The sequence below is a fragment of the Haliotis asinina genome, chromosome 14 (assembly GCF_037392515.1).
Source record: "Haliotis asinina isolate JCU_RB_2024 chromosome 14, JCU_Hal_asi_v2, whole genome shotgun sequence".
In the NCBI taxonomy this organism is placed as follows: Eukaryota; Metazoa; Mollusca; class Gastropoda; order Lepetellida; family Haliotidae; genus Haliotis; species Haliotis asinina.
In genome coordinates this window covers 19,507,321-19,533,670 of record NC_090293.1, presented here as the reverse complement: position 1 = coordinate 19,533,670, position 26,350 = coordinate 19,507,321, and the positions used below count along the sequence as shown (strand labels likewise).

Sequence of the window (26,350 nt, the reverse complement as noted above, 5' to 3'; positions counted from 1 at the left end):
TGAATGGTGCCCCAGTGTCAAGTGTCACAGATCACATCTGTAATGCCACGAAGATGTAGAAGATATGCTAAATGACTTTCCATGAAATACCATTTATGTTAAACTAGTTAATGACTTTGTATCAAACAAGCAAAAGTGAGTTTGTTACAAAATCTTTCATGAGTTTAATAAAAATGATATTTCCTGAAAGTAAGTTTAGCATCCTGTTTATTACTCTCCAACATAAACTGATAGAAACTGCCTAGGGTGTGATGTCATAGCTGTAAATCATCATGACGTCATACATCTAGTGGTATTTCACCAGTGTAATATAGCCATGAAGATATTACACTGCAGCATAATAAGTACTACATAACATCACTACTGACATGACTAACATGACCATTGGTCACTGAGAGAGTGATATGCTGAGATTGTATCATTACTAATGAGTGGCAAGGATCACTGAGTGACTGAGTGGTTTCACAACAACCCCGCACTTCTAACAAGGGGAACAACTCTTCATCTCTGGGCATCTGGCATATCATTTAATTTGTCTCTACATAAAGTTTAAGAATTCATCAGTCAATCCATATTTGCATGGAAGCAGCCACAGGCCTTTAGTACATGTATACAGACAATAATGTTAGGCAATAGACTAGAGAGAACATTTTTCCTGTGTAAAATCTTCAGTCTGAGCAGAGTTCAAAATAAGTGCCTGCCAAACAACAAAATGCTATTTAGCCCATGCTCGGGCCTGTCAAGGGTGGCTAGTGATAATTTCAGGGCTGATCATGTTTCCTGAATCCTGACTGGCAAATTATAGCAACATCATCCTCCTCAAAAACAAACAGAAAGTCAAATGCACCTTAAACTTTCTAAAGCGGTAACATCATTGGTCAGTTCTGAGGAGCCAGAGTATTACCCCAGTGATTCACCAGTGGTTGACAGCAAACTCCAGCCCAGGGAACCTCAGGAAGTCAGGGATGGTGAGCAGATAGATTTACATATTTACAAATAAGTGGAGAGAATGGTGAGGTCCAAACAGCTCAAATTCTCACTGTGGCAGCTGCTGTGATAGTGATGGCAGCATCTCAGATGTAGACAATCAGAATGGGGAGGATTCTTCCCATGATTATTGTTACGAGAGTATATTTTCTGTGATTTGTATTATTATTGATTAACTTATAGTTATTATTATTGCTGTTATTATTTCGTATCACGGTAATAATATTTTAGTGGCACGCCTTGAAAGGTTGCGCTACCTTTTGTCACTGCAAATTATTAATCATAACACGATGACTGAAGTCCTTAAAATACCTTAATATGAAGATAATTTAAATGTACGGGCATTCTCAGAGTGTCCCATCAATGTCAGAGGCTCAAGTTAATGAAACAACTAATTTGTGAAATGAATACTATTCTCAGATGCATTGTTTTGTTGTCTGTAAATGATCATAAATTATTTGGGCCAGTAAGGTGTATGAAAGGCTAGTGACATTTAGGGTCATTAGCATCACTGGCCTGAATCCATTTCTAACACTGGGCACAAGTAACCTAGAATGGGACTTTCTCAGAGACTGCACAACCATGCATGTCTAATATGCCCTTTGGGAACTTAATGAAAAGATAGGATCCTCATTCAAAAAATCCCCAGATGATGATCATGTGTTTAGTATGATAAAGATCTATAATCTGTATGTTGTCACGCCCACAAGAATGGATGGCTGGTCATGTTTCCAATAACGTGTTTGTCTGGTCTAGTTCTGATTATGTGCATTGAGTGTACACTGAACTACATCCAACTTGACACGTCCTGACATGAATCTCGGAATCCACCCACCTAATTCCTGTACTACAGATGGAGCCACTATGGCATCAATGAGTTGACGAGGGAAAGTCTCGGCAAGAGAGATCAGTGTGTCCTGCAGCGTCCTCGCTGCTGACTGCTCCAATCGCCTCACCTGAAATCATGGGGATGTTTGTGGAGATGCAGATGCAGTGTTCGTTACAAAACAAACAAAGATAACTGGAACATGTATACAAAATGATTTGATGTACTTACAGTTTAATGTTCCAGAAAAACAAATTACACAATAGACAACATCCTCGATATCTCCAGGGTATACGTTCCAATAAGTCTCCACTATACCCTGGACGCATCTACGGCTCTGCCTGATAAATTTATTACCTCCCTTTGCTGACTCCGCCTTCTCACAGTAGCCAATCAGCTAGGTCTCCGTTATAATCGAGCTTGCCAGTGTCAACAAAGGCAGACGTCGCAACTGTGAAGGTTTGCTCGCAGTGCGTCCCAGATTTTAGGGAAATCATACAAAGAAACTGACAGGTCCGAAACTTTAAAACAACATATGCAAGAACGCCTTCTACCTCTTCCAGAGAACCTCTGCATGGTTTCTGTTGCCAAGTATAATCAGTTAGATAATTCAAAAAACGAAAGTGAGTTGTGATTGGTTCGCTCAACTTCCCAGCGTAGACACCTGACTGGGTCAAAAGACAGTCAAGGGAGGTAATAAATTTATCAGGCAGAGCCGTAGATGCGTCAAGGGTACAGTGGAGACTTATCGGAACGTATACCATGGGGATATCGAGGATGAATAGACAAGGACACGGGAAGGTAAACAAGTACGTGCAAAGACTGATGTTGAGCAGACAATTAAGGCCGTTTCAAATTTGATATGACAACGTTCAGTAACATTCTGTAAAGCTAGCATTTTATCACATGAATTTACCTTATCAGTGACTAGTCCATCCAGCAGAGCCACACAAGATCTGTACGTCACGCTGTCGCCCATTTTCACCAATACATTCCCCACAACGGCAAGGACTTGATCTGGTAGGTTGGACAACTGACTGGCATGGCACAGTGCTGAGAGCTACGCAAACAAGAGTTTACTTTCTCACTGCTTTTAACCAAACACAAAAAGAAAGTGGAAATAAGAAACCCACAGAGATTCTCACCTGAGTGTCTTCTTATCACTAAGCATATCAACACAATTCTATGAAAGTTAGTAAATCTGAAGATGGGTATTAAACTTACATTGACAAGTGTTTATGAACCTCATATTGAAAGACACACAGGTGAAATTCTGGCCACCAGTGAAAATTGTCCTTACTTTTCAGTTTGCCAATAGTCATAACAAGCAGCTTGGGTACATACATCTAACCCACTTCAGATGTCCTGTGATTGCTAACCAGTTAAGTCACAATCACCTGGGAACCATTATAATGCAATTTCATTGTTGTTATATCTCCTGGGACATGCTGAATAGTTTCATCAAAGAGTCATCTTCTAAGGAAGCCAGTTCTAGATGATATATCCCAGTTGCACAGATTGAAGCTCACTTTGTTGAACACTGGATTGTCGCCATACAGCTGAAATATTGCTCACTTGCTCGCCCCCTCACTCACTCACTCCGTTCTAGATGACAAAACGACTTTTCCTGACAAGCAGCGGGCAGATGTTTTACATCGCAGACATTATACCTTGTTGGATGGTGTCAGGAGAATGGTTCGAAGCTCTCCTTCAATGCTGACACTGTCATCTGCCGAACCCAGAAGAATCTCACGCAGTCTAATACCGTTATCCTGAAAGTACAGTTACTTGCAACAGGCCAAATTCTTGACCAGCCTAATACTCTTAGAATGATCAAACATTTCATGCTCTAATTACTAAACCCTCTGCATGCAGTCTGAAACTACCTTGTTTCATCCCCTTAATGCTGAGTGTCTGGCAGGCTAACAACTACTATCGAAATCTTGAAAACTGACAGAGATACTGAATACTGATGTTGATTTTATATACTCATAGAAACAAATAAGGGAACACATGAAAGTACAAGTTTTCCTTTATTCTTTTCCAGGTTGTATTGAACTGTCGGTGAATAACCCTAGAAACAAACAAAGGAACTCTTGTATGTTCATGTGTCCCTTTACGTGTTTCAATGAGTATATTTTACAAAATGATGGACACACATCTATATTGTCAGGGTAAAATATAAGATCTCAGTTCAAAACATAAAATGAAAAAAAACCAAGAATGTATATTAGGATCACACGATAGGATCACACTTTAGAATCACATACATAAATGACAAAGATGTTTCAAAAATAGACTACTATTATTACATTAGTGGTTGTGATAATTATGGACTTAATCCACTTCAGTTTGTAACATACAAAGTCCCATCTACTGCTGTATTATCTGTATGAGTTGGAGAGCTGATTGCCAATTTAATTGAATTATGGACCAGAATAACTAGAAACACCTATAGAAACAGTTCACAGTTAATACCTGGACATGACAAGTGAATAAAACCAGCTGAGCTGAACAATCAAACTGTCAAAATAAAGGAAGCAAAGACTGTTTTTACCAAAAGTTCTTGGTCCACGTCACATGTCTTTTTAACACTAGTGTCTGCAGGTTTCCTTTCTTCCTCAGCTGCAAATAATTAGAAGAGAAAAGTCGTAAAATACATACACACCTGAACATCAGTTTGAATTCTCCAGAGCACAATGCAATCAACTGTCAGGTGACAGGTATGACCTTACTGTATTCCTCAGATTTAATGATGATAATTTGGTACTGAATTTGGTTTAGCACATTTTTGTAACATTCATATACAAAAGAATCATAATAATTATATACTATGTCAAAAAAGACTGGTGTGTATATCAATTTTATAATAAAGTGAGTCAGTGAGTTAAGCTTTATGCAGCTCTTAGCTATATTCCAGCAATAAAACAGTGGTGGGGAATTGTCCATACATCGTGGAATACCAGAAATGGACTTCACACACTGTACCCATGTGGGGAGTCGAACATGAGTCTATGTCATAATGAGCTAATGCTTTAACTATTACACTACCCTACTGCTCCTCATAAAAAAACACTACGGGCAACACTCAAATACACATTTGTGTTGGGCACAGTTCAGGATGATTCTTTCAAAGAACTATATCACATAATTTCATGACATGTCCTGATCAAACTAAATTAATTTCATAATACTTCTTTCATCATCATTCTAGAATTTGCTGAGTTAACAGTAAACAACTTTATGGACAACAACTTAATGTTTAATGCATAAATCAACATGTCAGTGAAGGTTCTTTCTGCTTTACTACGTTTGTAATGAACACATTCATAACAATCTGGCAGATCAAATAAAGTTTTCTTTCTTCCCTGTCACTTAAATGTGTCCTCTTTGACTTGTTTGTTATGCATGTACTTTACTGCATTGCCAACCTTCACGTTTTAATTTCTTGGCAGTTGGTGGTTCACATCCATCATCATCCTCATCCAGGATAATTATGAAGTCTCGATCCTTCCCTCCTCCAGCAATAGATTGTTTCTCTTCCTCCCCATCTTCCAAGCCATGTTTTTGAATCCTTTCACTGACTGTGGCATCACAAGCACCTGCTGTCTTGGCCACCATCTTGTCAGGAGAGTCTTTAGGGGCAGTGATATTTGTGCCACTGGCTGGCACTATGAACACCAAAGAAGAAAATAATGTTGAACTAAGACAATTTAGAGGTAAAAACAAACTGATGGGACTAGTATACTGGACGTTTCCACCATGACGGGTGCTAGCACACTGGACATTTCCACCATGACAGGTGCTAGTATACTGGACCGTTCCACCATGACAGGTGCTAGTATACTGGACATTTCCACTGTGATAAGTGCTAGTATACTGGACATTTCCAACATGACAGGTGCTAGTATACTGGACATTTCCACCATGACAGGTGCTAGTATACTGGACGTTTCCACCATAACAGGTGCTAGTATACTGGACATTTCCAACATAACAGGTGCTAGTATACTGGACATTTCCACCATAACAGGTGCTAGTATACTGGACATTTCCACCATAACAGGTGCTAATCTACTGGACGTTCCCACCACCACAACTGGTGCTAGTATACTGGCCATTTCCACTGTGATAGGTGCTAGTATACTGGACATTTCCACAATAACAGGTGCTAGTATACTGGACATTTCCACAATAACAGGTGCTAGTATACTGGACATTTCCACCACGACAGGTGCTAGTATACTGGACATTTCCACAATAACAGGTGCTAATCTACTGGACGTTCCCACCACCACAACTGGTGCTAGTATACTGGCCATTTCCACTGTGACAGGTGCTAGTATACTGGCCATTTCCACTGTGACAGGTGATAGTATACTGGCCATTTCCACTGTGACAGGTGATAGTATACTTGACATTTCCATTGTGACAGGTGCTAGTATACTGGACATTTCCAACATGACAGGTGCTAGTATACTGGACATTTCCACTGTGACAGGTGCTAGTATACTGGACATTTCCAACATGACAGGTGCTAGTATACTTTACATTTCCATTGTGACAGGTGCTAGTTGTAAAGAAGAAAGATAATGTCTTACTGTCTGTCATAACTACTTGAACAAGATGTAACATTGTTATTTTTCTGATTACACTTTCTCAGTAAAGCACAGATTCTAGTACTTTTGTTGGGCTGAATCCTATCCAGGATTCCAACCCACACTCTCAGAGGCAAGCACCTAATCGCCAGCACACAAAGCTGGGTTGACACAGGGTGATCACACTCAACACAGTGTGGGCACAGGAAATGGTTGTTTCAGAGATGCCAACCCTGAATCAAATGAAAGCGAAGTCATGCCTTGCAATTCTGCGAGTTGGGGGTGAGTGAGAGAGGACCCTTTTGACAGTGTGTGTGTGTGTGGAGTGGGGGACGGGGGCGGGCCTCCCCTACAAAAATAGATTTAATCTGCTGGAAATATGCAATTTCTGGGTGTACTTAACCAGATAATACTTAACTCAAATGAACATATTCAAATGGCTACTTACTAAAATGTTTTCAAACATTGTTAGACATATTTGCATTTTCTAAAAATCAGAGTTTTTCAGAGACAAATCGGTGGTGATTTTGTGTTTGAAAATCGGAGTAACTCCTCCAAAATGTGAGTGGTTGGCATCTCTGACTATTTCAGTGTTTCCTTGGATCGATGTTATGTATATCACAGCATTAAGCATGTCATGTGGATCCTAACACCACCATAAACTCCACTGACAGATCATAACAGTAACACTTTTCCCATCAGCTTCATTTCAAATGGCATCAATGATAATAGTCGAAAATAACAATAACATTCTCCAAGTAAAGCATGCAACGCCAACACATACAGAAATTTCAAATCCGAGTTGTCAAAGTTCAGGATTAGCCAGACACGATCAGAGATTGTCCTGAGATTGATATTCAAAGGAGTATTGTATCAGGGTAAGAAATTGGATTTTCAAGACATAGCAAAAGTTACCTTCTTGTCCAAGATGATTCACAGTGTGTAAAAGACCAACATGCCCAGCCAGCAGCTGCCACAACAGTGTTGTCCAGGACATGGTGGTGTCATGAGCTTTCATCTCCATGACAAATTGTCTGAGAACCTCCATCTTGATGTCAGCTCGATGCTGGTAGATGACAGCCAGAATGTTCCTTTGAAGATCAATGGGGAGACTACTGTACACAGAACTTCTGAAAATTTTAGAACAATCAAATCACTTCTTGTAGTCACTGTGCACTGTGAGCAACAATCGCTTGTTTGGAGACTGTGGGCCGTATGAGATGACTTATGTAAACACATTGGGTTTCTTAGCATCATCATGGGCAAGATGGCAGACTGATAGACAAGCATAGTGAGCTGGAACATTTGGTTTGTCCTGGAAATATGTTTTTGATATTGAGAAGTTTTGCATGTGATCATTCACATAGGTTACTAATAAATTTGGTATCTGGTATCTGATGTAGTTTTACTCTGTCAAATATGTTTAACAGCATTGGTCTGACTTGTTTAACCATCGTTCTGTTGAAAATGTAAATTTGCTTAGGTGCTTCCCTGAGTGTGTGCCATGTCACATAAACTCACTACAAGGATAGGCCCTTACATGTAATAACACATGACGTAGTGCAGACTTTGTGTCTGTGTGAGATCTGATTTTCTTTGCCACACTATGCTATGTGATGTTGTTCTGTAAGTACTCAATACTGGACCAGACAATCCAGTGGCAGACATCAGTTGCTTAAGCACCTGGTTATTACTCAGTGAGGTGTATACTGCTAGGCCAATATATACTTTCATATGTACTTGTACCCAAGCCACACAAACAAAACTGACTGATGGTGATATTCTTCTTCTGTATATATTGTAATACGTATACACAGCTCATCTAGAACACTGGGATCAGATATTTGTTTTTCTAATTTGAGTAAGTACACTTGTGCTTGTTCCACAAAGCAATCTCAGCACAATGACGATCGTAAGCTCATGTTAAATATTAATTAATATTAATGATTACCTCAGCTCTAATATCATTGAAGAAATGGGGTTGAATGGTTTATTGACTACTTTGAGCAATAGATGGTGTTCTTGTGCAACATCGTAACATTTCTAACCATGACACTTCACAACTTTGACATAACATTTGACAATGTCAGGACATAATGGGGTGAATTATTGATTACCAATGGGAGCAGCAACAGATCTTGGTAGCAAGGGGTGAGAACTCAACGAGATACTCCATAGCACCTCATTTGTAACATGTCTTCCTCATAAAAGACAACTGAGCTGTTTGCTGTTATGTAAGTATGATCTTGGACAGGGATGAGAGATTACAAGCTATTGGTATACTGATCAATACAGGTACAATAAAACAGTAACTTACAGCACAAGCTTCTCACAGCTTCCGGAGACAACCTGATCAGACAGAAATTCCAGGAGAACTTGCCATTGAGCTGGAACGTGATCTCCATAGAATGTTGACATGTTCTCCCTAAGCCATATCTCAGCTTCTTGTAGTGACTTGTCACGTTTCAGAGCTGTAAACAAACCTTCCCACTGACAGGGGGTGGGTGGCATCAAACAGATTCCACTTCTCTTGGACGTCATTGGTTTCGAAGCTGTACGTGTGGACAGAAAGCAATACCAGAATTAATCAACATTACAGTGCATTATCTTATAACCTATTTGATAAAAACAATATATATGTGACATATACAAAATGATATACTGACGAGATAAAACCTGGGAAGTAGGTTTTGTTGGGGACAACGAGTAGGGTTTTTTGGTTTATTTGTTGGTTGTTGTTGGTGGTGTTAGCTTTGGTTTGGGGAAGGGTAATATCTTCATATGTATATACTTTCATATACTGAGCAAGAAAATGGAAATATAAAATGAATACGACAATAACAAATCCAACAGCGTAATACTGACTGTCATTGTACATGTAGGTGGCTACCAGGTACCGTTGGTTGACATTACCACCAGCATCGGCTCCGATACAGCGTTAAACAACATTATTATCGGTTCTCGCGAAATGACATTGACATGACTAAACAGCTGAACATCATCAGCCCCAAGGGCCACGAAACTGACGTTGCAAATCCCGCTGAAAACAGTTTTCCATACAGACAGCGCTTCCTTTTCAGTAATAGACGTTGTGACGAGTTGTGTATAAATCCGGAAACAACAGCGTTGTGATTACCGGGACAAGCCGGACATATTTTATAGTAAAAGCCATCACTTCCTTCCAAAAGATCTGTCCATCTGTGCGTGCAGTCGGCATGGAGTTTTAACCTTTTCAGGGTTGTTGTGCGCAAGTTGTATGTTTCATCTAATGTCAAGGATATTGTTACATTGTTTTGGGTTGTTTGTTTTCTTAAATTAGTTTACAGGTAGAGAGTTTTATTCAGTAAAAGCAGACTGGCCCATAATGCAGACAAATGCAAGTATGGTACACGTGGATTTATAAGAATGTGTGCTCTTGATTCTAATGTATACATTAGACTAACATTCTTAAACACATCAACATCGGTAGACTGGATAAAAAATATATGGCTTTATTTTTATTTTATTTTTGTCACAAATACACCATTTTCAACAAAGGTAACTTGTAGGTACCGACATTTTCTACATTATGGCCAGTAGTATAGGGAATGATAGTCCGAAAACACTTTTCAAAAACCCCTCTAAAAAGCCTCATTTACTAAATGAGGCTTTGGTGGGACTATTAGCTCTTGCTATTATTGCCCCTACTACAAAGCTACGCCATCACGTTTACCGTGACTTGGCAGGCGGTAACACTGTGCCGTACGGTACGATCAATAATTCTTCTCTTACAAACCCCCTACCCGGCCCACCCCTCAAGTAGTACAAGTTAGGTTCGTCGGCTTTCATATCCACTTTATCTATGTTGTAAGTTTTGACTGACCATATAGGATCGGTGGCTCGCTTTCGGCTATGTTATGTTTATATCGATGAAACAGTTTAACGTGAACCGCCTACGATCTCTTTGGTGTTCATAATAAAGGCTTGCTGGGCTTTTTGTATCCCCTGTTCTATGTACTTTTTTTTCTCGTCCTCGCTGATAGCAGACTTACGAGACTTGGACCGAATATCTTGTTTCATTCCGTTATATTTTGTGAGTTCAGATAGGATTGAACGAAACTCCTCTTCTGAGATCTTACTGTCAGAGAGTGCCGTGGAAATTCGCTCACTCACTGTGTTCAGCTTTGCTTCGGCCAGAACCCTGATCTCGTCGTGTTTCAATACCTTACGATTAAGTCTGCGTGATACTAACTTAAGAGCCAACCCTACCAACCCTGTCACCCCAGCCGTTATTTCAATACCTAGCACTATAGGTGCAGCCACGATGGTGGTTAACAATCCAACGCCTGCCGCCCCTAGTCCCATACTGGTTGCCATAAGGGTAGTGTCAGCCCCATCCACGATATTGAAAGCTCTATTATATTTTTTACATAGTGCTTTCCGCGTGTCACGGTCTTGTTCTAGTTGACGTTTTACATCACATAACTGCCTCAAGCGGAACCCATCTACGGTTTCCAACGTCTTCGCTACTTCCTCTACGACTGGGTACAGACCCATCCTATAATATATATTTTGAAAGATATTTTAATTGGGTTTCAGTTAATACTCTATTAATGTATTTGAAGTCTACAAGATCTAGATTACCCAGGGTAATAGGTGAGAGGTAAATAAAATTTCCTGTTGTAATAGAAACCCCACGGAGGCTTATTAAGTGGTTTATAGTACCCCCGTGGGTATCCCACTGTATAACAATACGGCAATATTGGTCTAGGTGTTCGTCCAACCATTGTATTGACACCCCGGGTAAAATTTGGTGTACTAGTGGGGTGTTTTTATAAAAGAAGACTTCTATGATGAGTGTGCAAGGGGATGATATGCTAGGAAGATATTCGCTAAATGTTAATTTAGTGGGTGGATAAGCACCTAACCCTTTTTTTTTGTCACCAACATGTGGTAAGTGTACTAATTCCCTCTCCGGAATGAAATCCCCGACCCAGATGCCGTTGTTCCTAATCTTAGAGATTAATTTATCTTCATCTTCATCTCCTTCTATTGTGATATAAGGTGAGGTGAGTGTTAAGTTGATCAACCATTTAGGCTCTTTAAAATCTGATAACGGCACCCGTCTGTACACGTTGTCTTTGAAGTGTAGGATGTATAATTCATCTTCCTCACCAGGCTGATCGAATCCCTCCGTATCTCCCAGGTCATTAAGCGTAGTGTTGGGATGATGACTAGTCATTATTATACTATTATGATATAATTTCCAACTGGTTTTCTGATAATAATTCAGGGGTTAACTTAATACCCATGAAGTGTATGTTGTCAGGCAGGAAGATATTGATTAGTGATATCTTGTTTTCTACGATCACGTTGACCCCCTGCAGACTGGTCTTGGAGTCGACACCCACCCGCACGTAAACGTTGCAAACTTGAAACTGGTGTCGTTTCACCCACCCGAGTTTGATCCCCTTCACGATCTCGACATCATTCCCCGATGGTTCCCCTAGGTAGACTTTGATGAACAGTGTTGAGTTTGCCGGTAGACTCTCTAGTATCTTAACCACGCCTTCGAATTCAGACACCAACTGCAATTTCACGTTTTGCATGGCCGGTTTACTCGATAGCATGTGGGCTGCTATAGTGTTGACTGGGCTGACGACTATGCTACGTCTCTGAGTTGGGATGTAAGCCACGAGCAGGGTTCCATTGTTCACGACTTTGTTTAGGTGGTTGTCTTTGTTATCCGTGAACACGTAAGGGGAGACGAGTCTAATATTGAGAAACCATTTGTTATCGGGTAACAACACCCACTTGTCATCTTCGGTGAAGACGAGCATATATGGTTTGTTTTTGACGACGGTAGTGCTCTCAACATCGTCTAAGTCGAACAGTTTACCTCCGAATGATGGGTATATTCTCCAGTTGTCATCACCGGTGTTGACGAGGGCGTACTTAGTGTTGGCTGTTGCTCCTGTGGTATCTATCATATCACTTAGGGCTCCACCGGAGGGGATTTCAACGCGTTTGTAAATGTTGTTTTTTAGTTGCAAGGCATACGATTTACCATCTACTCCGGGAGCGTCGAAACCGCGTGTGTCTCCGAGGTCGGAGATCCCGATATTGACGCATTTTTTCACTCCGGGCCCTTGTGCGCTGGTCATTTTACGTGAAGCGTTAAGCTGAGGTATCCTATATTTACAGGATTATGATTTATATCTAATACCGATATTGTCAGCTCAGGTATGTTGCCCTGGGTTAATCTCTTATACTGCCGTGGTGAAAACGACTCGGTTCTACCGTCGTTGAATTTCTCAGTTTTCACCGGCACTGCTCTCAGTATAGTGGAAGGGTGGCCTCCTTGAATGTTATACGTTGTGCTCACCTGACCGAGATGAATGTATAGCTCTCGGTACGGTACTAGTTCGGGTAACTTCGTGCCTGTGACGGTTGTTGTTGGTTTTATCTCGTCAGGAGACATACCGAGTATCCTCGCTAATGGTCGGCCGAGCCTCAAGGAGGTTCTTCCGTTGTTGATCAACACCACTGTACCGTTTGAGTCGTTCATCTTGAGTTCGGCTCCCAGGGGTTTGAAGACCTCGTCGTTTAGCGAGCACACGCTGTAGTAGCCGTCAGTTATTTGACTGCGAGTTCCACTGACGAACAGCTTATTGTTGCTGATATTAATGTTAGTCCATTGCGGTAGGTAGGTGATATCGCAGAGTGCGACTTCGAGTTGACCTGACGTGTTATCGATCGCGTGCGTCAGCTGAACGGCCTCACCGCTAGTTATTCCTGGAAGTGTTATGTACATATTATAATATATAAATTATATAATATAATATGGATTTAGCACACTTGAAAATCGTGGTGAATGCAGATGGTACGGGGTTTAAAACAACCTTTATTGATATCTTTGAAAAGTATGTCGTGTCCGTTAATAACGCGCAGGCGGTGGTAAACTGGAATCAAAACCCAATGCAGTTTTGGCAGAACCAACTCAACTTTGCTGTGTGGTGTGTGACAACAGGGTCGGGTGTGAAACCAGACTATGGTATAGACGAACTGAGTAAGGCGGTTATTTTGTTTCATATTTATTATCAAACGAGACGAATATTGAAGGAAATAAGTGCTCCTCTTCCCCAAGATAAAGCGTGGAGTATGACGAATAACCCCTATGATAGACGCGCTTATGAACGTATTTGTGGGGAGTTTGAGATTCCAACGAATAAAGACTTTCGCCTTCCTGGTGTGAACCATGGTCTCGGTATAGTTCTCGTGTACTTCTACAGGTCCGGAAAATATTATGCCGGTTCTAAAGATGGTTCATACAACCCAAACCGGCATACATTTACAGGCCCCACAACGAATGAAAAGATCCATGTCAGCTGTATAAAGCAAACCAGTCCTGATGCAGCCACAGCCTGGACTAAAATGATCTCAAAAACATCGAAAGGATTCACTCGTGCTGGTACAATACGCTTGAACGATTCGATTCGAACGTACGTGTGGGCGCTGTTGGGTGCGCAGTCGATGACGCGTTCTAACATCCTCGGTAAGGGAACTGCTTACGACGCTCAGACACAATTCGTTTCCAACGTTGAGGATGCTATCAATTCTCCAGTTGATCTCCCGCGGGCCATCGACCGTTACCAAAACGTGTTAGAATACGCCAGATCGAAAGTCAATTACGTGTTCGGCGTGGGGTTATACATGGCTCCGAGTGATATGCAACTGAGAATAAAAAAAGTGGTGGGTTATAACAACAAAATAGTCATAGCCACGGCGGACCAAAAGTTGGGTATCAACCCCGATATTAACACCCCACATATCCCACACATCCAACCACGTGAAAAGGGTATAGTGGCGCCACCACCGGAGCCTAAAGTTCATGTGGAGGTACCCCCGGGGGGTGTGGGGGTTTCCACCACCTATCAGCAGCATATTGATAATAAAACAGCCTTAGTGATTGGTGGGGTAACTTTGGGACTTATTTGGTTAAAGATTTCTTAGCCGCTACGTACACCAGACCCGCCACGGCGACGATGGCTGCCCACAGGTTTTGACTGAGCCACATGGCAGTTTTAGATAGAGCGCTCAACAACCACGAGACGATGCTACCCAGTATGCCGGGAAGGGCTTCGGCGGCTTTACCAGCCAGTTTAGCTAGGCCTTCCCCGAGTTTTTTGATCCAGTCTTTAACACCACCACCACCGCCTGGAGTTCCACCGCCGCCGGCAGACCCCACAGGGGTTCCTCCCACCAGTGACACCACCAGGGTTGATATGATTAAACCCAATGCAGTCAGAATGCTGGCGATGGTGATCCCTTGCTCCCGGAATAATATCCGAATCCTGTCTGCTAACGTGGTGTCTCGGTAGAGGACTTGATTGATGGTTTCCCGTATACGGTTGACCTGGGATCGAAGCTTTTCTTTGAAGGAGGATGCTGTCTCCAGCCAGGTCTGCTTTTCATCTTCCAAATTACGTATTCGTTCCTCGATGGTGGCTTTCATAGACTCGTCCTCAGTTTCACCGAGTTTTTTCTTTTCATAGGCGATGTGGTCGTCTATCTCACTCATTTTGGCTGTGCTTTTCGCGAGATGTCCGCGAATGGTTTGCATCGTCAGATCCAACCCCCGCAGTTCCCGAACGGTAAATTCGAGCCCCGGGAATGGTTTGTTCTCGTAGTCGGCCAACACCTTTTTAATATCATAAGTCATGTTTTGATCCGATGGGGCGTCCCTGATGCCTTCCAGATCTTGAACTAACTTCGGAGGATACTGCTTAGGTCGCGCGCCACCGTAATCTGTGAAGCCTAGTTCATCTTGGACAAAGTTAATCTTATATTTACTGGCCAATGTTGATAAAGCAAGCGGTTTTCTCGTTGTTTGATGAAAGAGATCAATCCCCGGGTGAGCCTTCAAACGCAGCGTGCCATTGCTATCGAAGGTAAAATTGTTATAGTACCTTCCCGACGACTTGAGTTTGGATTTATTTTCAACTACGTTGTAATAATCGTCGACGGCGCCCTTAAGGAGCTCGTCACCTTGCGAGAATGAGGTCTCCTGGTCATCATATGCCTGGGCACTATCGCCCCGCATATCATCCATAGGTATGTCTTCATCCATTAGTATTAAAAATATATTTCATTTATATAACAATGTACGGTAGAAAATTAGATCCTTTCAGAAAATTGAGAGAGCCATTAGGTGCCAGAGCCGTGCGACAGTCGGTGACCATCACCAACAACCCCAGCAAGATAGACCAGAACCAAACTCTGCTGGTTAGATTTCCAAACCTTGGTGAGAATGACCTCATTGTACCAGGCACTGTTCGACTGGCGTTCAATATCACGTTGACCTCCGACAACGACAAACGCGAGCTAGTGCGGAACGTGGGTCGAGCCATCATCAAGAAAACGACCGTCAAGATCAGTGGTAACGAGGTACTGAGCATCGACGACAGCGACGTGTTTCACTGCTACAAGGATCTCTGGAAAAGCGAGAGAGAACGAGTCAATGATGTGTACCAGGGTATCAGCAAATCAACCCGGGCGCGCATAGGATACGTCTTCACGCAAGACCAGCAAGACAAGCTATCGGACGGTGAAAAGGCCATCGCTCTAGCATACGGGAATCGATTCTGCGTGCCGCTCGACTTCGAGTTGCTCACGGGACACGCGCCGTTTTACCAGGCCGCGCTGGGTGATAGGCTCGAATACGAGCTCACGTTTAACGACTATAGCAAAGTAGTGCGTACACCGAACGGTGACGAGGCCAGTTATGCCATAGACAACATCTCTCTGGAGTTCGACATGGTCACTAGCCCGGAGCTGGCCAGGCAGGTTCGAAGTCAGTACTCTGGGAAGATGGCTATCCTATACGATCGCGTACTGAGGCATAGATCAGTCGTGCGAGATAAGAGCGACACTGTGTGGAATATCAACCTGAACGTGCCGGCGCGATCGATGAAAGGTATCCTGGTCGTCCCCGTGGAGGATTACGATCCATTCCGGAGGGACAGCGAGAAGTTTTTCAACCCCGAGATTGAAAAGGTGGAAGTGACCATCGAGGGCGTGCCCAACCAGCTGTTCAGTCATGGTATGAGACCACACCAGCAGTGGGATGAGATAAAAAAGCTACCAGTGGGGGATTACATAACAAAAGACCTGGACCTCGGCTCCGTGCAGATCGGTGAATACCTGACCACCAAGTACGCCCTATGGTTGGACATGCGATCCACGGATGATGATAAACTGCACGGTAGCGGGCGCCGTATAGATAACGGCAGCGAAGGGATAACCATCCAGATTAATAAGAAGGCTCAAACCGCTGGTAAGTTGAAATTATATCTGTACGTTATTATGGACGCGCAACTTAATATAGACAATGGGAGATTCGTGCAAGCCATCTACTAGTGGGGGGTACCCCCCCAATAAACTACCAACCTCTGGGGGGTGTGGGGGTCTCCCCCTCCCCACTGACCCACACTGCGCTATCATATGCGGGCAGACTGGATGTGGGAAGACCGTTTTCGTGTTGGATATGTTGGAGGGTTACTACAAGGATGTGTTCGATAACATCGTTATCATGTGCCCTACTCTGAGCATGAATAAAACGTACGCGCGACCTTGGGTGATGACGGACCCGGACGTACACAAAATCGACCCTGGAACACGCCTGCAGGACTGGTTGAAAGCTCTTCACGAGAAATTTAAAGGGGAACCGACGCTGTTTATACTGGACGACTGCAGCGCTAATCGCGAGATAACAAAAAAGAGAGACATGCTATCGTACCTGGCCTTCTCCGGCCGGCATGCAAATCACAGCGTCTGGGTGCTAACGCAGAAGTTCAACTCGGTGTTGAAAGACCTCAGGGAGCAGACGCGATGGGTGGCCTTATTTCACTGCAAGGACAGGGATTCGTTCGAGGAGTGTTTGAGAGAGAACGATGTGATGAGTAAATTAGAACGGGAACGGGTAAAGAAACAGCTCGCTGAAACTAAACACGCTAAGCTCGTTCTAAAGACCGACCAACCAGTAGCATATATAGTTTGCTAAGCAAAGCTAAGTAAAAGCTAAGCAAAGCTAAGCAAATGCTAAGCATAGCTATGATATTTGAAGTATTTGTCGTGTGCAACTTAACCTTCATTTCTCTGTGTTTTGTTTGTATCGGGTATTATATAGTTAAAACTAAATCTTACTTGTTATATTATAAGATGGAGTGTGAGGAATTGCTCGAACAATTGTCTGTGGAGGGTTCCCCCACGCCGCCCGCAGGCCCCACTGATGACAAGCGAGAGAAACTGGTGGCGTTGGCTGTTGGCGGCAAAGCCAAACATTACTTTGGAGACTACACTCCGGATAAAATTAACAAAATGTCAGCCGAAGAAATCGATAAGCTGTACGCTAGATACGAGTCCCGGCTCGGAGCAGAAATGACAAAAACAATAGGATCGGCTATGACCCAGATATACACCGGTATTGTATCACAATTCCTTCCCATTCCACCAGAGCGCCGACTTTACCTGTGGGAGGACCTAGATAAAGACCCTTTTATCGAACACGCCGTGAGCTCTATCAGCTGCGGGCTGTACCACAAATATGGTATGTTGTTGGCTCCAGTGACGGCGGCGATTATCACGGCAAAACATTGTCAATTTGAGAGAAAGAATAATAATAATAGTATAGATGGATGCTGCACAGGAGGAGACCCCAGTGGATTCACAGGAACCAGTGACGGTGGAGACCCCAGTGGTGGTACCCCCCACAGTAACCAGACAGAAGAATCCTAAGAGAGTAGCTGCCGGTAAAAAACGGTGGTGTAACCAACATAAAGTGACCAATCCAACCCGACTGTTGTTGGCTGTAGGTGTAACTGCTGCCGTGGTTATAACATGGTTATACGTGGGGGATACCCCCACACCCCCTGCCGGTGAGGTAACCCCCAAGCCGCCGGCAGGCCCCACTATTGATCCGCATATCATGTTATAATTTTAATATTTTATATCATATACATAATGTCTGAGGGGAAAACGTTCGTCAACGACGCATACCACGCCACAGTGGTCGCCAGTTTAGCAGTAGGGTACGCTCGGTTGACTAAAATGGTGCTTAAACAACCAACTATCAAGCTAGATTTCAACCTGCAGGATATGGGTATGCTCATAATGAACCTTGGTATGGCGATGGCCACAAAAGACATCCTAGTAAAACAAGGAATAATACCTGATAATATAATGAAATAAATATAGGGATGGCCACGATAGCTATGATGGTCGGTGGGGCGTTAGTGAATGCCCTGGCATTTTCCGGGAGTAATTTCCTCTTCTCGAAACTACGAGATGATCACGCGGCTGAAATACAGGAAGAAAGGAAGCGACACGATCTCGCTACTGAGAAATTACAAAGAGCACAGGCTGAGTACGCTAAAAAACGTCTCCAGAGGATCGATTTCATTAACGAACAACTCACGCGTGAAAACCATGCCGTTCAAACATTCAACGATGTCGATGAAGCAATGAAAGAATACTATCTACTAACTGGTAAACGATTGGAAGCGCTCAATAAACCCACACTCGCTCAGTACTACACACCATCCAAGGGACAAATGAATCGTGAACTGGGCTTCATAGTGTTGGGTATAGCAGCTACTGCGTTGGTTGCTAAGCAATTAAACTAAAATACCTATATAAGTAAACATGAGACCCGCTCCATACCGATGCGAATATATACTTATGGGGAAGACCGAGGCCTGTGGTAGGAAATGCAGGAATCAGGGGTTCTGTTGTTTCCATATGGGAAGTCCTAACTACACGTGTTCTGTGTGTGGTATCGGGGTTAAAGGGCACTACTGTTTATGTAAAGCTCACGGAGCGAACGTAGTCAGACATCAACTCATATACGAGAATAAAAAAGGCTACATAAAAGAACGTAGGCGACTGCTCAAGATAGACTCCAATTAGAGATTATACACACCTATGTATAGCTATGTCTGTGGAAAACATATTCAAATATGAACTGGCTTTATGGGGCAGCTTCAGATTTAAGATAATAGTGGACGTGGTATGGATTAAAGAGGGTGTTAAGTATACTCGCCCCTTCGAATGGGAGCGGGATATCGCGTCTCAATACCATATAGAACGTTTTTCGAGTATAAGTGAATACAAGGAATACTATAACCAAGGTGAGTACTGGATTGAAACAGCCACACTATATATTTTACCAGGTACGTGGGACGATTTGACAGAATGTCTAGAATTGTACCCGGCCACCAGAAAATATTTTTTAAGAGTTACTGCCGACCAATTAGACATTGATTCTCTTAGGTGTAAACACTATGGCTACTGTGCGCGAGCTCAAGCGGGCCGCAAAGCAGAGAGGTGTTATCGGGTATTCTAGAATGCGGAAGCCAGCATTGTTGAGATTACTAGGTTTAGAAGTCCCTCCTACGGTAAAACAGTTAAAAGCTCAAGCGAAACAGCTTGGATACACGGGTTATTCAAAACTGGGGAAAGCCGGGTTAACCGCATTGTTATCACATACCCCTGTAGCACGTCCAACTGTAAAACAACTGAAAGCCGAGGCACACGATTTGGGTTTAGGCGGGTATTCTCGTATGAGAAAACCACAGCTTGTAGAATTATTACGACAGAATAGAGCTATTGACCTACAGTTCGTGCGCACTGAGCACGCCGTAGGCAATTATTTGAGAGGTTGGCGCATGCGTGTTGATAGAAACATAGACATTACAGATATCAAGCCTCTGATAGCTGATAAGGTCAACCAGGAACTAAATAATCTAGGAAGTATCAAGTTTCAGATCACAGTGAAAATGTCGCTCGATAAGCAGGTTGGGAGTACCACTGAGTATGTTCAGCCTTACTTCCGAGGCAAACAAGAGGTCGTCACACATGCAGAGACCATTGACGCATCAATCGATAATAGTTTTCAGCAGATACGAGAATACCTAGAACGCTACACGCACATGGGGTCCGGGTGGGCTGTAGATAAAATCGATAACGTCTATCTAGATATAGCTAACTACGTGCCGTTCAGAGGTGGGTCATACCTAGCCTTGCCTCCCTACTATAAGAACAAACAAGCCATAGTAAACGTTAAGAATAGAGGAAACGATTGCCTGAGGTTATCTATCAGGTCAGCCTTATTTCCAGCTGCCACTAATCCGAACAGACCTTCTAATTATCCACAGGACGATGGGCTCAACTGGGATGGTATAGATGAACCCACCCCAATATCCCAGATCCACTGACCCACACTGCGCTATCATATGCGGGCAGACTGGATGTGGGAAGACCGTTTTCGTGTTGGATATGTTGGAGGGTTACTACAAGGATGTGTTCGATAACATCGTTATCATGTGCCCTACTCTGAGCATGAATAAAACGTACGCGCGACCTTGGGTGATGACGGACCCGGACGTACACAAAATCGACCCTGGAACACGCCTGCAGGACTGGTTGAAAGCTCTTCACGAGAAATTTAAAGGGGAACCGACGCTGTTTATACTGGACGACTGCAGCGCTAATCGCGAGATAACAAAAAAGAGAGACATGCTATCGTACCTGGCCTTCTCCGGCCGGCATGCAAATCACAGCGTCTGGGTGCTAACGCAGAAGTTCAACTCGGTGTTGAAAGACCTCAGGGAGCAGACGCGATGGGTGGCCTTATTTCACTGCAAGGACAGGGATTCGTTCGAGGAGTGTTTGAGAGAGAACGATGTGATGAGTAAATTAGAACGGGAACGGGTAAAGAAACAGCTCGCTGAAACTAAACACGCTAAGCTCGTTCTAAAGACCGACCAACCAGTAGCATATATAGTTTGCTAAGCAAAGCTAAGTAAAAGCTAAGCAAAGCTAAGCAAATGCTAAGCATAGCTATGATATTTGAAGTATTTGTCGTGTGCAACTTAACCTTCATTTCTCTGTGTTTTGTTTGTATCGGGTATTATATAGTTAAAACTAAATCTTACTTGTTATATTATAAGATGGAGTGTGAGGAATTGCTCGAACAATTGTCTGTGGAGGGTTCCCCCACGCCGCCCGCAGGCCCCACTGATGACAAGCGAGAGAAACTGGTGGCGTTGGCTGTTGGCGGCAAAGCCAAACATTACTTTGGAGACTACACTCCGGATAAAATTAACAAAATGTCAGCCGAAGAAATCGATAAGCTGTACGCTAGATACGAGTCCCGGCTCGGAGCAGAAATGACAAAAACAATAGGATCGGCTATGACCCAGATATACACCGGTATTGTATCACAATTCCTTCCCATTCCACCAGAGCGCCGACTTTACCTGTGGGAGGACCTAGATAAAGACCCTTTTATCGAACACGCCGTGAGCTCTATCAGCTGCGGGCTGTACCACAAATATGGTATGTTGTTGGCTCCAGTGACGGCGGCGATTATCACGGCAAAACATTGTCAATTTGAGAGAAAGAATAATAATAATAGTATAGATGGATGCTGCACAGGAGGAGACCCCAGTGGATTCACAGGAACCAGTGACGGTGGAGACCCCAGTGGTGGTACCCCCCACAGTAACCAGACAGAAGAATCCTAAGAGAGTAGCTGCCGGTAAAAAACGGTGGTGTAACCAACATAAAGTGACCAATCCAACCCGACTGTTGTTGGCTGTAGGTGTAACTGCTGCCGTGGTTATAACATGGTTATACGTGGGGGATACCCCCACACCCCCTGCCGGTGAGGTAACCCCCAAGCCGCCGGCAGGCCCCACTATTGATCCGCATATCATGTTATAATTTTAATATTTTATATCATATACATAATGTCTGAGGGGAAAACGTTCGTCAACGACGCATACCACGCCACAGTGGTCGCCAGTTTAGCAGTAGGGTACGCTCGGTTGACTAAAATGGTGCTTAAACAACCAACTATCAAGCTAGATTTCAACCTGCAGGATATGGGTATGCTCATAATGAACCTTGGTATGGCGATGGCCACAAAAGACATCCTAGTAAAACAAGGAATAATACCTGATAATATAATGAAATAAATATAGGGATGGCCACGATAGCTATGATGGTCGGTGGGGCGTTAGTGAATGCCCTGGCATTTTCCGGGAGTAATTTCCTCTTCTCGAAACTACGAGATGATCACGCGGCTGAAATACAGGAAGAAAGGAAGCGACACGATCTCGCTACTGAGAAATTACAAAGAGCACAGGCTGAGTACGCTAAAAAACGTCTCCAGAGGATCGATTTCATTAACGAACAACTCACGCGTGAAAACCATGCCGTTCAAACATTCAACGATGTCGATGAAGCAATGAAAGAATACTATCTACTAACTGGTAAACGATTGGAAGCGCTCAATAAACCCACACTCGCTCAGTACTACACACCATCCAAGGGACAAATGAATCGTGAACTGGGCTTCATAGTGTTGGGTATAGCAGCTACTGCGTTGGTTGCTAAGCAATTAAACTAAAATACCTATATAAGTAAACATGAGACCCGCTCCATACCGATGCGAATATATACTTATGGGGAAGACCGAGGCCTGTGGTAGGAAATGCAGGAATCAGGGGTTCTGTTGTTTCCATATGGGAAGTCCTAACTACACGTGTTCTGTGTGTGGTATCGGGGTTAAAGGGCACTACTGTTTATGTAAAGCTCACGGAGCGAACGTAGTCAGACATCAACTCATATACGAGAATAAAAAAGGCTACATAAAAGAACGTAGGCGACTGCTCAAGATAGACTCCAATTAGAGATTATACACACCTATGTATAGCTATGTCTGTGGAAAACATATTCAAATATGAACTGGCTTTATGGGGCAGCTTCAGATTTAAGATAATAGTGGACGTGGTATGGATTAAAGAGGGTGTTAAGTATACTCGCCCCTTCGAATGGGAGCGGGATATCGCGTCTCAATACCATATAGAACGTTTTTCGAGTATAAGTGAATACAAGGAATACTATAACCAAGGTGAGTACTGGATTGAAACAGCCACACTATATATTTTACCAGGTACGTGGGACGATTTGACAGAATGTCTAGAATTGTACCCGGCCACCAGAAAATATTTTTTAAGAGTTACTGCCGACCAATTAGACATTGATTCTCTTAGGTGTAAACACTATGGCTACTGTGCGCGAGCTCAAGCGGGCCGCAAAGCAGAGAGGTGTTATCGGGTATTCTAGAATGCGGAAGCCAGCATTGTTGAGATTACTAGGTTTAGAAGTCCCTCCTACGGTAAAACAGTTAAAAGCTCAAGCGAAACAGCTTGGATACACGGGTTATTCAAAACTGGGGAAAGCCGGGTTAACCGCATTGTTATCACATACCCCTGTAGCACGTCCAACTGTAAAACAACTGAAAGCCGAGGCACACGATTTGGGTTTAGGCGGGTATTCTCGTATGAGAAAACCACAGCTTGTAGAATTATTACGACAGAATAGAGCTATTGACCTACAGTTCGTGCGCACTGAGCACGCCGTAGGCAATTATTTGAGAGGTTGGCGCATGCGTGTTGATAGAAACATAGACATTACAGATATCAAGCCTCTGATAGCTGATAAGGTCAACCAGGAACTAAATAATCTAGGAAGTATCAAGTTTCAGATCACAGTGAAAATGTCGCTCGATAAGCAGGTTGGGAGTACCACTGAGTATGTTCAGCCTTACTTCCGAGGCAAACAAGAGGTCGTCACACATGCAGAGACCATTGACGCATCAATCGATAATAGTTTTCAGCAGATACGAGAATACCTAGAACGCTACACGCACATGGGGTCCGGGTGGGCTGTAGATAAAATCGATAACGTCTATCTAGATATAGCTAACTACGTGCCGTTCAGAGGTGGGTCATACCTAGCCTTGCCTCCCTACTATAAGAACAAACAAGCCATAGTAAACGTTAAGAATAGAGGAAACGATTGCCTGAGGTTATCTATCAGGTCAGCCTTATTTCCAGCTGCCACTAATCCGAACAGACCTTCTAATTATCCACAGGACGATGGGCTCAACTGGGATGGTATAGATGAACCCACCCCAATATCCCAGATCACTAAAGTAGAAAAACAGAATAATCTGGCTATAAATGTCTTTGGACACGAAGGTAACACAACAATAATACACAGGGTCAGCCCGGTGAAGGATTGTCAAGTTATTAATTTATTCATGATTCAAAAAGGTGAAAAGTATCACTACACGTGGATAAAACATCTCAGCCGGTTGTTGCACGACCAGTCGAAACACGTTGGGGAAAAACACTTTTGTGTACGATGCCTACACTGTTTCAGTCGGGCCGATTTATTAGAATCCCACCTGGAGGATTGCCAAGGTGTTGGGCAGACGGCCATACGAGTCGACATGCCTAAGGAAGGTGAAAATATCCTAAAATTCAGTAACCACAAGAACCAAATGTCTGTACCTTATATTATATACGCCGACTTCGAAGCCTTGGTGGTAGGGGAATCATCCCCCAGTGGGAGTTTCACACACAAAACACAAGAGCATATAGCCTGTTCGTTTGGATACATCGTCGTCCGTTGTGACGGGGAAACGAAAGCTCCGGTAGTGTATAGGGGTCCTGACGCGGCTGAAAGGTTTCTAAAGTGCTTGCAGGAGGAAGAAAAAATTATTAGGAATACATTGTATAAAATCGCTCCCATGCGTATGACCAGAGCCGACAGGCTAGCTCACGCCAGTAGCACTAACTGTCACGTGTGCGACTCACCACTTAACGGTGATTCGGTGAGAGATCACTGCCACATAACTGGTAAGTATAGAGGCGCCGCTCACAACGCGTGCAACCTCAAGCTTAAAATCAACCCTAAGACAATAAACATCCCCGTTGTCTTTCACAACTTGAGAGGATACGACTCTCACTTGATCATGCAGGCCATCGCGAAAATCGATGGTAATATATCGTGCATCCCAAACAACATGGAGAGATACATCTCCTTCAGCTTAAACGGACTTAGGTTCATTGACTCGTTTCAATTCCTCCTGTCGTCACTCGACAGTCTGGTCAAGGCCAACAATACCTTCCCTATCACCGATCGATACACAGACGCCGAGACTAGACACCTGCTCATGAGGAAGGGCGTATACCCATATGAGTACATGGATAGTTGGGTTAAGTTCACCGAGACCAGACTACCTCCTATCGACTGCTTTTATAGCAAGCTGAATGAGGCGTCCGTCTCACGAGACGATTACTCGCACGCGATTAACGTATGGAATAAACTTGGTTGTAAGAACCTTGGTGATTATCACGACCTGTACTTGAGGACAGATGTACTGCTGTTAGCCGACGTGTTCGAGACGTTTCGACAAACATGTTTCAAGCAGTATAAACTCGACCCCGCATGGTATTACACCAGTCCAGGTCTGTCGTGGGACGCCTTGCTTAAAAAGACAGGAGTTAATTTAGAATTGCTCACAGATTACGACATGCACCTATTCATTGAGAAAGGCTTGCGAGGTGGGATTTCCATGGCATCCAAACGATACGCGAAAGCAAATAATCAATACGTGAAAGGTTACGATCCTAACAAACCAACCAATCACATTCTCTACCTCGACGCAAATAACCTGTACGGCTGGGCTATGAGCCAGTATCTACCTACAGGAGGATTCGAATGGGTACCAAACATTGATGTTATGGGTATTGCACCAGATTCGAACAAAGGGTATATCCTCGAAGTTGACTTAGAGTATCCCAAGGAATTACACACATCGCACAACAGCTATCCCCTTGCACCCGAACGTATGAAGGTTAACACAGACTGGATGTCTGAGTACCAACATAACTTGTCAGGTGGTCGTGTGGCGGACGTTGAGAAACTCGTGCCTAACTTAATGAATAAGCCCAAGTACATAGTTCACTATCGCAACCTACAGCTGTACCTGTCATTGGGTATGAGGCTGACCAAAATACACAGGGTGCTCATGTTCGACCAGAGC

At 43.4% G+C, this 26,350-nt stretch overlaps 1 protein-coding gene across 4 annotated transcripts in view; it reads right to left on the bottom strand.

Annotated features, from left to right (window-relative positions):
• Window positions 1–25,063, bottom strand: part of LOC137261095 (uncharacterized) — a 30,233-nt gene extending 5,170 nt beyond the window's left edge. Inside the window, exons 1-8 of one of the 4 annotated variants that reach the window (XM_067798771.1) lie at window positions 24,813–25,063; window positions 8,729–8,963; window positions 7,327–7,541; window positions 5,245–5,484; window positions 4,371–4,438; window positions 3,484–3,585; window positions 2,730–2,873; window positions 1,823–1,943 (exon numbers count right to left, since the gene is read on the bottom strand). In XM_067798771.1, the coding sequence (XP_067654872.1) occupies window positions 1,823–1,943; window positions 2,730–2,873; window positions 3,484–3,585; window positions 4,371–4,438; window positions 5,245–5,484; window positions 7,327–7,541; window positions 8,729–8,952 (1,114 nt within the window). In that variant the 5' untranslated portion in view covers window positions 8,953–8,963; window positions 24,813–25,063. Of the gene's footprint in view, window positions 1–1,822; window positions 1,944–2,729; window positions 2,874–3,483; window positions 3,586–4,370; window positions 4,439–5,244; window positions 5,485–7,326; window positions 7,542–8,728; window positions 8,964–9,276; window positions 9,534–24,812 lie in introns of those variants that run through there. The other 3 variants (XM_067798770.1, XM_067798769.1, XM_067798768.1) reach the window with 3 other exon arrangements.
• Window positions 25,064–26,350: the final 1,287 nt, after the last annotated feature.